This window comes from Lutjanus erythropterus, chromosome 2, assembly GCF_056507025.1.
Source record: "Lutjanus erythropterus isolate fLutEry1 chromosome 2, fLutEry1.hap2, whole genome shotgun sequence".
NCBI lineage: Eukaryota > Metazoa > Chordata > Actinopteri > Lutjaniformes > Lutjanidae > Lutjanus > Lutjanus erythropterus.
In genome coordinates this window covers 17,042,282-17,056,896 of record NC_139318.1, presented here as the reverse complement: position 1 = coordinate 17,056,896, position 14,615 = coordinate 17,042,282, and the positions used below count along the sequence as shown (strand labels likewise).

Genomic DNA, 14,615 nt, shown 5'->3' with positions numbered 1-14,615 from the left:
AAACAAAGCGGTAGACCAAAGAGGTGAAATTAAGGTTTCTATAAACGGAGGCTGGTTGCTTTCAAGAGAGTGATACAGTGTTTGTTTCTTTAAAAGACAAACTTACCAACTATCAGGTATGTAGGAGAGCCAATGGTGGAAATGAAACCTATACAAAACACAAAAGTCTGTATCTATAGCCAGTGTTTAGTTTGTTTTGGAGAGGCTGTTCACACAGAACAGGAGACCAGCTTCATTGGCTTACCCTGATATTCTTACCCTAACCCCGACCCAATTACGCTCCTTGGCTGGAGCCTCTCTGCATCCAGAGAGGTGGAGCAGGATGAAGAAAAATTTGGCTCTGCAACAAGCAACATGGTGGACTCCATGTGAGAAGATCCACAGTCTATGTAGAAAAAAAACAGCTCAATCTAAGTTAACAAATACACAATGATTCTTATTTTCAGGCTAATGAAATGATTTATATGCATGTTATATTCCAGTTCTGCCAATAGAACCTCCTGAATGTTACACACTTAACCTTTTAAAAAAAGTCTATCTCTGTAGTGATTATTTCCATAACATTTTCAGACACTTAAAATAACAATCCGAGCCTGTCTGTGGCAAAACAAGTAATTTTAGTGGATGTACTCTGATGGTGGGCAGTTGCCTGGAGGTGTTACGTTGCACCAACACTATCCCTAAATAATGGACCAAATTTGAATATTGTTGTCCTCATTGGTCCCATAGTCACAAAAAACATGGAAAAATAGGGTCAAGGTTGAAAAATACTTAAGTTATCCTTAAAATTGAAAGAGGGGCCATGGAGGAGGTTACATCAGAGGTCTTGGAACTAATTTTGCAGACTACACTGGTGGTCTTTAAAGCTATTAGAGAGCTTGTGCAACTAAGCTCAGTGTTGTCAACAGCAGAAGGTGAGACATACTCAAGTGCAACACTGCTGACACTGAACACGTCCTTACAATGTGCCATATCTCCCCGCATCATTAACAAGTCATCCAGTGTCACTTGTGGCTCACAGGTCAAGAAAAGTTACAGTCTGTGAAAATGAGCTAAATGGGCCAGGGTGAGGAGGTGAAGCCGCTATATAAAGACGACGCGCTGAAAGCCCTCCTGCACTCAGTCCGCTCACTGTCACATAAGATGCCGTTGATTAACTAACAGCAGATGTCAGCGGTGTCATCTCACAGCATAGTGTATACATGGTGGTCAGAATTAGAAGAGTTATTGTTAACTGATGGAGCAGATGCTATTGTTGAAAACCTTTCTCCTTCAGCGCTTCTCAGTTTCTGATCCGAGCAGCCGCTGCAGCTACTGTGACTGGAATGGCAGGCTGAGCGCTGGGATCAGACGCCTATAAATAGAATAACCTCCTCTAACACAATGGACATGGACAAATGGTCATTTCACAGGCAGCCTCAAGTTTGACTGGTGAGTAGAAAGCGCAAGGGAAAAGGGCTTCAAATATGACCGGTTATGAACATTAAACATCTCGACTTTATGCTGTGTTCAATTCAATATAGGTCGAAAATGATTGCAAATCATTGCATTCCATTTTCATTTACATTTCACACAGTGTCCCACCCTTTTTTTCAAATTGGGATTGTCATAATTGAACAAAGGTTATAGCTTGTTTATAGGCACATAAGCACGCCATAAAGGAAGTGAAGCAGAAGTGAAAGACAATGGTTATAATATTTAATATTCTGTGACAAAATCTCTACAGGGAACGCTAATAAAACATTTGTTAGCAGACATCAATATCATATCCAGCGTTACGGCATTATGGTTCAGGATCATGTGAAAAAGAAATACAAAATAAAAAAATAGAAAAATAAAATATAACAGGATAGGAAACTCTTCTTGTATAGAGAGCAGTGGAAACTTGTGCAATCTGTAGCACTGGGTGCTTTTGTTGAACATTTGTGACCAACGAATTAGTTCTATCTTCTTGGCTTAAATACATTCAGGAAGATTTTTACATCTAAAAAGAACCATAGTGGATTCTGAAGGTTGCAAAAAACATCTTCCTATGGAGCGCCCAACTGTTACTGACACACTGTGCAAGTTAAAGTGTGGCATCTCATCTGTATATGTTCTAAAAACAATACTAAAAACACAAAATTGTTCTATTTCCATAGATCAAGTTATGATATATAGAGATAAAATCAGCTTAGTCAAGTGCAAGCACCTTGACAGTGAGAGCCAAAATATCTGGACGGATTTGAGAGGCTGCTTATGTCCATTATTAATATGTGACTTGGGTGATCTGATCTCAAGTGGACAGTAGTGGTGTGAACTCACCCAAGATGCACTGAACACATTCAGAGGTAGGGTTAGGGTAGTACAGCTTTTTGAATGCTAGCGTCTTACATATTTTTCTTTGAATTTTGGAGAAACTAAATTTGTTATACATTAAATTATTTCTTTTGTTGGACAAAAAACATTTTGCCTGTCTGTCTTAGCATGCTGGTTGCAACTGTTAGGCAGCAGGTATAATACAGCAACACATCTGGTCATTGCAAACTGAAATGATGTATCCACGTGTTTATTTGCATACAGAGCGGGGAAGCGAGGTCCGATCACAAGTGGTCACTTGAGACGTCACATCAGGAGATGTACGGTAATGCTAGGTGTGAACTGACTCAGAGCTGTCCACTTCTGATCACATCACCCAAGATGCATGTTAATATCAGGTATAAAGAGCCTCTTAGTGTCCTTTAAGGTTGGGCCGGCCATTTAACTTGCCAAGAGTGCCTTAATAAAAGAAAAAAAAAAGAGATTTACTGTGCAAAAAAGTAATAATTAAAAGAAAGGAGATGTTATTCACGTGCTTCATTGTTAAATTGTGGAATAAAAATATAACCCAAATGAGGCAGAAGCAGAAGACAACACTCCGTTTCATTTCAGATATACGTACATATCCATGCCATTTACGAATCAGAAAAAAAATGATTATTTTCATCTTCACCTTGAACAGTTTTTGGGTTATATACAATATTAAGGGACAGTGTACAAAAGAAATGCTCAAGTACTATGTTGTAAGCTTCAAACATGATCTTTTTTTTCCCTCCTGTCATATAGTTCAGCACTGAGGTTTTTGCCTTTGACAGATGGATGGATGGATCGTGCATACACGAGTTGGATCCAGATACAATCACTCACTTGATAAATCATGTTTGGACATATTAAAAGAATACTCATTGGACATTCAAGAGGACACGTTAATCACTTTTTTTTTTCTTTAACAAAAATAGACACGGCTTATCCAGCCTTGAAATTCCTTCTCAATATATATAAAATTATGTCTTGTCTATTTACAGTCAGATAGCGTTCTGAAGGATTAGAAAGTCCTGCTGAGGATTGTGGGTAGTGCAGTTTTTAGTGTTGACCTATGCGGGGGCAGACAATCATCTGGTGCGTGGTTCTACAGGGCAGGGAGGGTTTGTTTATTTAAATTTGATTCAAATTTGTTTGTGCTCCAGTCGAGTCCTGTCACTGTAACTGACCTCCAACTTGACAGCAGATGGAGGTTAGCAAAGAATGATTGTAATCAGCTGATAATGATTGTGTGTTGACACGTCGGCGCAGGGCTGGAGCCAGAAATGCTACTACATGTACTCTCCTGCCCTGATCTGTAGCTACTGTGGACAGAGCTAAGAGTGGAAAAGGACGCAGATGTTTTAATACTATTTTGAGTGAACCTCTGCTGCCATTTTCACTTGTGCCTGACTTTGTAAATATTTAAGCATTGACTTGTAAGATAAAGTTGCTACGGCTGTGCTTATCTATCATAGTCACTACTGTCTGGAGTTAACTGAAACTAGCAAAACCCACTGAGTCAGGTCTGAAGTTAAGAAGTTAAGAGTTGAGCGTTTTTGAAGAAACCTAATCGAATTACTAATCCCTTCTCAGAGTACAGACTCAAATGTACCTCAAAAAACCCTGCTCAAAAAGTTACTTAATATGGCATTTTGTTGACCTTTATTGACTTGGGTCAGTTCATTGAGAAAAATAACCTGATTCTAATGACATCTATTTATTTCTCTCGCTCTCTTTCTGTTCAGACGGCTACAGGTGTTTTCCTCTGTGGGTTTGTCGGCTTATAGATGTCAGGCAAAACTGATGTGTGGCAGTGTTTCATCATGAGTTGGTGACATTCTCACTGGTTCTCTGCTCCCTTCTTTCCCTTTTCCAAAGATGAATTTCTCAGTCCACGCTGGGGATGTGGCTCTGCTGTCTCTCAAACAGATGACTGGTCCCATACCTGTAGGATGTGGAGTCAAAAACATAAAGCCAGGTTGATGCATACACATACATAAGTGAGTACTTAGATGGTTATAATATTTGAGCAATTTTAATTGAAAATGGAATCAAAATAATAGGGTTGTGATAAATGTCATTTACTTTTAGATTCAAAGACTTTTTTAATTAAATCAACTTCCTTTAATGGATATAATTCGTACATTTCATTGACACAAATGTAATTTATAGTGCTGTTACATTAGGTGTGGGAAGCAAGAGTTTTGACCACAGTGAAAATGTTTTTGAGACACTAAAAGGCAACAAATATGGATTGAAGCAAATCATGACATAAAAGCGTACTATAAATTTTGAAAATGATCAATAAATTTTGACTTTTGGACTTATCAGTTCTCTGGAAATGTTTGGACCACAAGAGTCAGAAACAAATACTATAATATATAATATTTATGTAGCCCAATCTTTATCTGCAACTGTGCAGAAATACAGTTTAAACAAAATGAGTAGACAAGACTGTTGATGTTGTGATTTGAATGTCAACGTTATAAAAGAAGCCTAGAACTATTTAGTACAGCCCTACAAAACATACAATAATAAAACAAACTAAAGAGTCTACAGCCACATGAACATGTCTTTGACCTCAGTGCTAAGCATGTTTACATGCACACAGTGACTTTGCTAAAATGCAGATGTTTAGTAGGATAGGTTATATATTTACCAGGTTCACCTGCTTTATTTAGCCTGTTAGCATGCATGCAATTGGCACTGATACAAAATACAGCTGAGGCCTATGAGAATGTCATTGGTTTTGCAGTTTTGCACCAAAGTATTGGACGATTGAAATTAGCATATTTGACACTGAAATATAGACCTTATGAGAGTGCTAGATTAAAAAAGTCAGGGGATCACCAAAGTTATTAGAATTTATCTTCAAAGGGCCTTGAATATCTGCAGCAGATTTGACAGCAATAGTTGTTTAGACATTTTACTCAAAACCAAATGACAAAGTCATCCAGATTCCTTCTCCAGGCACCATAAATGTATGTACTAAATTTCATGGCAATCCATCCAATAATTGTTAAACTTGTGACTAAAATGGTAGCTGGTAGCTCCAGGGGAAAAGTTAGGGGATCACAATAAAGTTTTTAGACCTTATCTTCTAGGGACCATGAATGTCTTAACAAAATTTCATGGCAAACAAACTGATAATTCTTTGGATATTTCGGTCTTGACTGAGGTGGTGGACCGACTGGCTGACAGTGGAATCCCTAGAAGCACACAGCTTACATGGTTAAAAATGAGTTTAGTTACCATCATTGTGATTAAGTAGAATCAGTAGTGCATCAACTGGATACAAGAATGGAAAAACGGTAAAAAAAATTATCAAAAATAATTGACAAACCTTGTTAACAGGGTTTATGGGCGTGCGACCAGAGCCAGTATGAAGCCTTTGGCGCTCTTCAAATCGTCCGGGGGACCTCTCCCTACGCACGTCCATCATCCGGCCAGGAGAGCGGTCCATTCGAGGGTCAGCCATAGCCCTGCCTGGGGAGCGCTCTAACCGGGGGTCAGCCATGGCCCTGCCTGGAGACCCCACTATCCGACTCTCTAGCATCCTGCCAGGAGACTTTTCTCTCTCCAGTGGACGACTGGGAGACTTGTCCCGCCGAAACTCTGTGCGAGCCTCACGGTAGCGGTGAGGTGTGCCGGGATCTCCATGAGCTAGGGGGTTGGCTGCCAGTCGTTTAGAGATGTGCTCGTTATAGGAGGGAGGCCCACGCTTGTTAGGGCTGTTGGATAGGAACCGATGTGTAAAGATGGGCAGACAGAGTATTGGTCAGAAGAAAAGGAAGTTTGTGTCTCGGGTCATGGGCTTAGCTTGGCACCGTCAGGTCAGTCAACAGATGTGGTGGTGAAGCTCATCTGATAAGCTATAGTGCTTTTCATAATTAGAAGATCAAACCTTTGACAGGCTTGTAAAACCAGTTTTCAAAATCACCCCACTGAGTAACAAAGTCTCAGCTGTAATTAAGTCTCAAACTGTAATACACCAGTCTCAGGATGTACAAGCAGGATTTTAGACTTTATTGAACAATTTCTTTTCCACATTTGACAGAGGCATTTTAAAAAGTCATTTGAATTAAAAAGGCATATCTCAGGATTTGTTACAGATAAAAAATGAACTCTTCCTCCTGTAAAGAGCAAAATAAAGGTGTTATACTCCTGCTGTATGACCAAACACAGGCCACAATTTAACCATCACCACCAACCTGTGCCCAACAGTGCCAGTTAGTCCCAATGACCCCTGAAAACAACACCAGTGTATTTGAGATAAACAAGTACAGTATGCTTCTATTCTACAGTCTCTGCATAACCAACCAATGAACACCAAACCTCACCACAAATAAATGAATGAATATGTAAAACAGTAAAATAACCTGAGAAACAAATAGAATGTACATTTTTGTCTTAGTTTATACTTTCAACGCAATTTATTTTCTGTCAGCAGAATTATTTTCCACTTGACAGGACCCTCTAAGTGGTCATCGGTTTTAATTCTCCTCAACAGACAAAGGAAGGCACGGAGTAATTTTGTTTACAAATATAAACCACAGAAATATGGAAAAAAGGTCTGCATGCTGTAGCTCCCATAAGTGCAATTTACTGTATGTGCCAACACTTTGTACTTAAGGGAGCTATAGTGAGCAAACCTTTTTTCTTCATTTTCTTTGCTTCTTTTGGTCCAGAACCTGCCTTAAACATTTTTGGATGTGTGCGACTATTATGCATTATTTCCAATATGTAAACAGATTTCAATCAAACTTATATCGGATGTCCAGAATTTCTAGCCAATTAAGAGACAACAGAATTATGGAATAGGAGTGTAATTTTTCTGTACTTTCTGTTAATTTATTCATCCATTTATTTATTCAAATGTAATTGAGCATTAAGTTTATATATTCATTTGCTGCACTAGATTTGTCCCCCACATTTAGTAACATTACGTAAAATAGGAAATGGAAGTTGAAGTTAAAGGTAAGATGACATCATCAGTATGGATAGTATGGTTTGAAGTTTGTAATTGTGTAAATTAGGTGTTGTTCAGACTGCAGGTAAATCAGATTTGTTTCTCAAATCAGATCTATAAGACAAACTTTTCACACTGTCGCAAGTGTGAAAGTAAGTGATAAGACTGGATTTGTGTGTACAGATATCACCAGCCTATCTTTAAGGGTTGCTATGTAAACAACGTAGACATCAGTAACTACGTATGCTAGTGGTGACATGGCTTTCCAACATTAAAACATGTTTCTTCCAGCTTTGCCTATACAGAAACCTCTCCCCCAAACTGCCAGCAGACAACTTATTGCAGCGTCTGTCCAAAGATTGTTGTTCTTCATGTTGTCCTCCATAATGCTCTGCCAGTAGCAGCATAGATTCTGCTCAGTTGCTCTAATGCACATCAGTCACTCAGGATTTAATACTGTCATTGTGTATCACCTTGCAAGTGAAGCAAAAGACAATTTGAAATCCAATTTGAGTGGCCAGAGCATCCGGACAGAGATGCATCTGTAGAAATCCAATTGGAATCACATTTCAAACCATCTCCAAATGTGGCTTGGATCAGACGTGCAAAAATTGCATTTCATGTTGTTTTTTTTGGCTGTTCATATAGTCTAAAATAAATCCGGATACAGTCTGGATATGCCAAAAACAAAGCTGGCAGTCTGAACAAGGCCTTAATTTATTAAGAGAGGGTTAGAAAACAGACAAATAGTGTGCATCCTCACCTGCGTCCAGAGCCATTCCGCTGCAGGTCTCCTACACCCTCTTGACTCTGGACCAAGTTTCCCTTGCAGCAAATGACCCGCAGTTTGTTCTGGTAAGAAGAGGCCAGGTAGATGGCCCCAGATGAGATGGCTGGACCAAGGTAGCGTGGGTTTGGGATATCTAGGTGTGCATATGAGTGGGGCCTGCAATAGATAGGAAATTAGACGATGTATCTTCATCAACAGCAGTGACTGAAATGGATGATTCTGGTGGATGTCGTTACTGAGCCCTGGCAGTAACAGGAAAATCAACAATTCAGTCACTACAGTATGCAATAATGCTAAGTAAATATCCTTTAAAATGATAATGATGCTTACAAGAAAAAAACTAATTGGTCTAAACCCTTACTGTTACTGGTATTGGTACTGACAAGGGCACAGAAGGCAGTCTTACCCCAGAGCAGCATGTCCCAGAATTTCAATAACGTCCAGAGAGTTAAAGTAGGTCACAAACAGGTACGGTTCTCTATAGGCTGAAATACCAAAAAATCCACTTAACACCATGTCATAAATCATATACTGACCGTTAAAGATAGAAAGACATTTTGAAAGTGATGTGGAAGAAAATCTGATTGACACTAACCGAATGAGAGAGGCAGACGGCTCCATTTGATATCATCAGTTCTGCTCCTGCGGCCATAAGCATCCACAAACACACCAAACTCTGCCAGGAAAAAGTACAGTTATCATTAGGGATGGGACTTGATGGAACCACTGAGAACCAGTTTCAAATTGTCAAATCCATTGTAATTGTATGCCTCTGAGCTTATCAATTTCTTTCACAGAGGGTAGCATGTTTTTCTGATTGTTGTGCATTACAAAACAATGACATCAAACTTGACTCATACACTGCAAGAAACTTGCAACAAGTAGGACTCATGGCAGAGAGGAAGACATGGTCAAAAGTGCGGCTTCATTTCATGAAGCAAGATGACAATAGTGCTTGTTGTGAAAATAACAATTTCAAGTAAGAGTGGAAACACCAGCAATATACTGAAACATCTTTCTACACAACATGGACTTAAATTACAGGAATGGAATGTATTCAGATCTCTAAGAGTGCCACTCCTTTCCACTGCAGCATGTCTGTTACCGAGGGTTAATATCCAACATTATACTAACAGTAGTGCAAAACTGGCTGGGTTAGCAAATTTTTTCCTAGACTAAGAAAACCTAAATAAAAAGAAATGTTGTGAAAATATTGTCTCATTTCATCCCTTTTAGATGAAGGCAGACCGTTGATGCAGTTCACTCTCAGGCTACAGCCAGCTCAACTAATCAGGAATCGATAAAGAATCGGACCAATGAGCAGAATTGATAATGACATTGGTAATGAGACCTTAGCAATTCCCATCTCTAGGTGTCATACAAATCTGCCTATTTGTAGATTTTGACAATGAGGCTGTCAGAAACTGGCATAAAAAACATAATGAGAGCAATTCATCTCCTATGATAATAAATGCATTTTCTCAAAATTTTTGACACCTTTACTGATACATCTGTGTTGACATGCTCAACACCATACACAATGTACTGTACATGTGAGTCCACAGGCAGAAAAAAAAAAGTCTAACCATGGAAACAGAGCAGGTATTCATCTTTCTGTGGAGCTGTGGTGACCTGGATGATGGAGATGGGGAAGCTGTGGGAGGACGCTGCGAAGACAGCCGAAGCTAGCGTCACATCGTTTTTATCCAGGAACTCTGTGGAAAGAAATCATATTGGTGTCAATCAGCTCATTCACGTGTGAATGTAGAAACCTGACAGCTTTATCATATATAAATATCATTTTAAAAAGTAACACCACTAAGAGGGAAGATAACGGTAGAAAAATACTGCTCCTAGACTACCTTATGAATTATTTTGCTATTCTTATATTCAGATTGATCCTTTCTCTTTTTCTATCCTTTCTCTCTTCTTAAATTGCTTTTTCATACTGTTCTAATCCCAAATACAATTCTTATACCTTTAAATCTTCTGCTTTATATCTGTGAATATGCATGAATATATTTTTATTGTTTTATATTAATGAAAATGAGCAGTAAGACAACATTATAATGTATGTATAATTTTCTTTGGCTCAATAAAACATAAAAAGTAATAAATACAGTAGTAAATACAGGATTTGAAGGAATAAATCACAGTGGTGTGTGACCTACCTTCCAGCACATACTGCTTCATCTCAATCTCATAGAACTTGTTGGTGCCAATAATAATACTGTAGCCAGTGAAGTGGATACAGCTGCAGGGTTCTGAGGTCTCAATCTCCTGCAAAATACAAACAAAACTCCACTAGTTATTCCAAACCCATGACTCCCCAGAGCAAAACAAAGCATCTACTTTGCTACAAAAGACTTGCTTTCCTTCATGACATTATCAGTCTTCAACGCCTGCTGACCTTTCTGATGCAGAACTTGTTCAGACTTTCATTGTGTCGCAGAATTGTAATCTTATTGGGCATAGCAGCACAGATACAGGTCCCATTATCAATCTGTAAAGAAAGATCAGCACCACAATCAGGACAGCAGTAAATATCTGTAATCAGACAGCACACTGCTCTGCTATTAGCGTGATGTTATGCTCATTAGCTCTGACTAAATAACAATCTAATTAAATGGAATTTTCTTTGCATAAGTAACCAACCTTTCCAGAAGAGAAGAGATGGCATCCCTTGACTGTCTCAAAGATGAAGGGGTTGAGGTCAGGCTGAGCTGGGAGATGGGACTGTGACAAAGATTGTTTCACTTTCTTGATCTCCACCAGACACAAGGCTCTGTCCTCTCCTGGACAACACAACAAACACACCAGGTAAATCAGAAACACAAGCAATGGCCTGTTTACTTTTGTACAATCCCACACATGATTATGAGTAGCCAAAGGTCTCTAAGGCCTTGTTCAGACTGCCAAGCCACATTTGGAAGTGGTCTAACATGAGATTCCAATCAGATTTCTACAGATGCGTTTCCATCCAGATGCTCTGTCTGTTTGCATCACTCACAATGCAACAGACAACAACAACATAGAGAGTGATGAAAGTACATCAGAGCGGCTGAGCATTGCAATGGACAACAGCCTCCTCTGTCACTGAGTTTGCCTGGTGTGATGGAAGAGATCTGTTCCATGAATTTTGATAACACGATTGTTTGGAGAACATGATGATGGATCTCCATTTCTCATGCTTCTGGGTTGGAACGCCATGTCCCCAGTGTATGCCGTTACTAACACAGTTACCACAGCAACACAAGCAGATAGGCTGGTGATGTCTGACCACACACATCTGATCTGATCACTTGCGAGTTACAAGGTGGACAGTCTGTCTGTCTGTCTGTCTAAAGATCTGATTTGAGAAACAAATCTAATTTGCCTGCAGTCTGAGCAAAGCTTAAAGACTAAACCATTATATGCTCCCATATGTTACAGTACATTTATATGTAAAGATGATCTAATTTATTGGGACAGCAGAAAAAGGCCAGATTTTCCCTCTATGTATAATTTTCAAAAGAACCAAATACTTGTGTGTTTAGAATAATCATCTATTCCAGAGAAAAACACTAAAACAGTATAAAAATACTAGCTTGCACTGACATAAGATTCGTAAAAAATTACTGCAATATAATTGAGAACAATTGCCTCCATTTAATATCATGTACTGACCGGTGATCATCAGCAGCTTATCAAGCTCCTTCAGGATCTGGATCTGGAAGACCGAGGTCAATCCAGGGATGTGGGTCAAAGAGTTCTTAATGACATTTAGAGCATACAAACCCTCCTCAGAGCCGACCAACACAATCTAAGGGGGAGGATAAGGTAAATAGTAAGAGCTTAACAACATGGAGCAGAATAGTGTAGCAGTCAGAACTACTGGCTCAGTCATTTTAACTTACAATGGAAGACATAGCAAAAGCAAGAAAAAGTCAACTTCATTATATTCCTGCTGACAGTGCAGGGTTTTGTTCTTATACCTGGTCAGTGAGAGGCAGAGTGCAGTTGATGTCTAATCGGTCGTCTCCCTCCAGCTTCAGCAGAGAGTTGCCCAGAAGTTTCTATGAAGAAAAGAAGCAGAAAGAGACAGAGAGACATGGAGCAGAGGGAGGCAGCAGGTTAGGCACATCTTTCACAAACCAGCTGATTTTTAGAAAAAGTAGCAAGAAAAAGTGACCCAGCAAAGATGATAGCCAGAGAGCCATTAACAACCAAAACCACAGATTTCTGTTATCTGAATCAGTGAAGTCATCCATCAAAGTTAATAAATTAAATTTGTATGTATAATATAATATAAGCTGAAGATGTCTGCACCAGGTACATATAATCTTTTCTCAAAAGACAATGCCCCCCCAACAACTTTTAATTTGAAACTGGTATTATCTGATATTTTTCAACAGTGTTACTACAATGCCTAAATTTCAGTGCAAAATATGTCAACCTTGTTAATGTTGTCTCAATACAAAAACCCTAAAAAGCACTTTTCCTAAATACACACAATACACAAAGATTTTTTTTTTAAGAAAAGTAATTTTGTGGACTTTTTTTGCACAATTAAAATATTTTAACGTCTATAATGATATCTGATTTTTATTTTGATTTATGTTAAATGTAATAAAAAGTTCATAATTTTTTTAATGTACTTTACCCTTGTTTTTTGTTGTCATAGTGATGTCTAGCCTTGATGTCTAACCTACAGGGTATATGAACTTATTTTTACATTGCAAAAATGTGAAATTATTGGTTATCTCATTGTTATCAGCCATGAGAAGCCAGGAATTATCCGATATCGGTATCAGCTGAATAAATGTGGTATCGTGCATCCCTAAAATAAAAAGATAGAAACATAGAAACAACCACTTCACAGCAACAACCGCAGTCGTGAAAAGCAGTCAAATTCATGAAGTGCCTTTTTAAATTATTATCAGCGTTCATAGCTTCACAGATGCTGTTCAACTCAGGCTCTACAGTATGTATGACTAGTTTATACCAGACAGCTAATTATGATAAGAGCTGCAGTGTGAAACTGACCAACTGGCTTAAAAAAAGTTACATAAACTACATACAGTCTGTGGCCAAAAATATGGAGACACCAATATTCACGTACTTGTGTGCTTTTGGTCTATGGCTGATTTTCTTGGTTTGGATCCCTAAATTCCATTCAAGGGAAACATAATTTTCTACAGAATGCAAATATATTTTTGACAATTTTGTGATTCAGACATAGTGGCATCAATTTAGAGAAGGTTTCTGGATTATACTTTTTTGGATTATCCAGGCCATCACTTATTTTCACTGCTACTATCAAGTAAGAGATAATAGTGCATCAAGGAACCACTGGACAGATTTTGTCCTCGAGCAATAAGACTTTTCAGTGGTCACAGGGGCAGATAGACAAGTGCTCTTTCTGTTATTCAAGTGTACTTGAATAACAGTACTTTTTTTTTTTTTTCCCAATCTGACACAATAGACTATGTGTCACTGTGTGATACTCACCGTATACCATATAAGACTGTATACATTGATTGCAAGCATTTTTTTAAATTGTATGTAAATGAACTGGAGGGATTTTAATACAAATGACTATACATTCTTTGAATCGACCCTTTATAAGTCCATACCCTTTCTCTGTGCAGAACCTCAGTCAACTTTCCCTTTCCTGTTTCCTGTACTTAGACATGCTATGTTGACTGTGGTCAAAGATGGTTAAAAGATATTGTTACAGGATCTATAAAAGCAACATATAGTCACAACTCAAGATAGTTTATAGTAATAAAATGCCAGTTAACTAGCTAGCAAATCTGCATCAATTGTTAGCTAGCTAGTTAGCAAGCATTTTTAACTAGCATTAGCTAGCTTAAGATGTGAATACATATGTGTTTTTTACATGTCCCCCAGCAAAATCTTTTATCATCTTCAAAATACGGTTTCCTTTTCAACATAGACAAGCCTAGCAAATAACACATCCAAGTACAGGAAACAGGGAAGAAGAAAGCTGACCGAGATGCCAAGCTTACTTAACTGCTATTGGATCACAGAATAAAAAAGGGCAGGACTTAGGATGGGTCAATCCTGTCACAACATTACAATACCCTTGTGCACAAAAAAGGGCCATAGAGGAAAGGTTTTCCCAATTACTTGCTCTACTTAACTGGCTTGCACAGAGCCCTGACATCAATCCCATCAAACAACTCTGTGACCAATGAGAATTTGTGAAAAGCTTTCCCAGAAATGTGGAGCATATTAATAACTGTTTTGGGGGCAATGAAAAAAGATTTGGTGATTTTAGAATTTGATCTTCAGCAATCACATATGTGTGTAATGTTCAGGCTGGTGATCAAACACTTTTGGGCATGTAGTGTACTCTGCTGTGCAGTTGTCTATTCAACGTCTAAATGTATATGTAAATAAACATAACAAGGCAGGGGTAACACTTTTTGGCAGGGCGAAAAATTAACTTTTTTTCCACCAGCTAAATGGATAGTGAATGTTCACATTTTACCAGCCACTTAATAGATTAGAATTGTTTTTTTGGCTGGT

The 14,615-nt window shown here is 38.5% G+C and overlaps 1 protein-coding gene across 1 annotated transcript in view; it reads right to left on the bottom strand.

Annotated features, from left to right (window-relative positions):
- Positions 1–2,760: 2,760 nt before the first annotated feature.
- cita (citron rho-interacting serine/threonine kinase a) overlaps positions 2,761–14,615 on the bottom strand; it is a 54,822-nt gene continuing 42,967 nt past the window's right edge. Inside the window, exons 40-50 of the mRNA XM_084729998.1 lie at positions 12,056–12,136; positions 11,748–11,883; positions 10,737–10,876; positions 10,492–10,584; positions 10,253–10,361; positions 9,668–9,796; positions 8,677–8,757; positions 8,488–8,566; positions 8,055–8,237; positions 5,666–6,053; positions 2,761–4,267 (exon numbers count right to left, since the gene is read on the bottom strand). Coding sequence (XP_084586124.1) covers positions 4,244–4,267; positions 5,666–6,053; positions 8,055–8,237; positions 8,488–8,566; positions 8,677–8,757; positions 9,668–9,796; positions 10,253–10,361; positions 10,492–10,584; positions 10,737–10,876; positions 11,748–11,883; positions 12,056–12,136 — 1,443 coding nt within the window. The 3' untranslated portion in view covers positions 2,761–4,243. The remainder of the gene's footprint in view (positions 4,268–5,665; positions 6,054–8,054; positions 8,238–8,487; positions 8,567–8,676; positions 8,758–9,667; positions 9,797–10,252; positions 10,362–10,491; positions 10,585–10,736; positions 10,877–11,747; positions 11,884–12,055; positions 12,137–14,615) is intronic.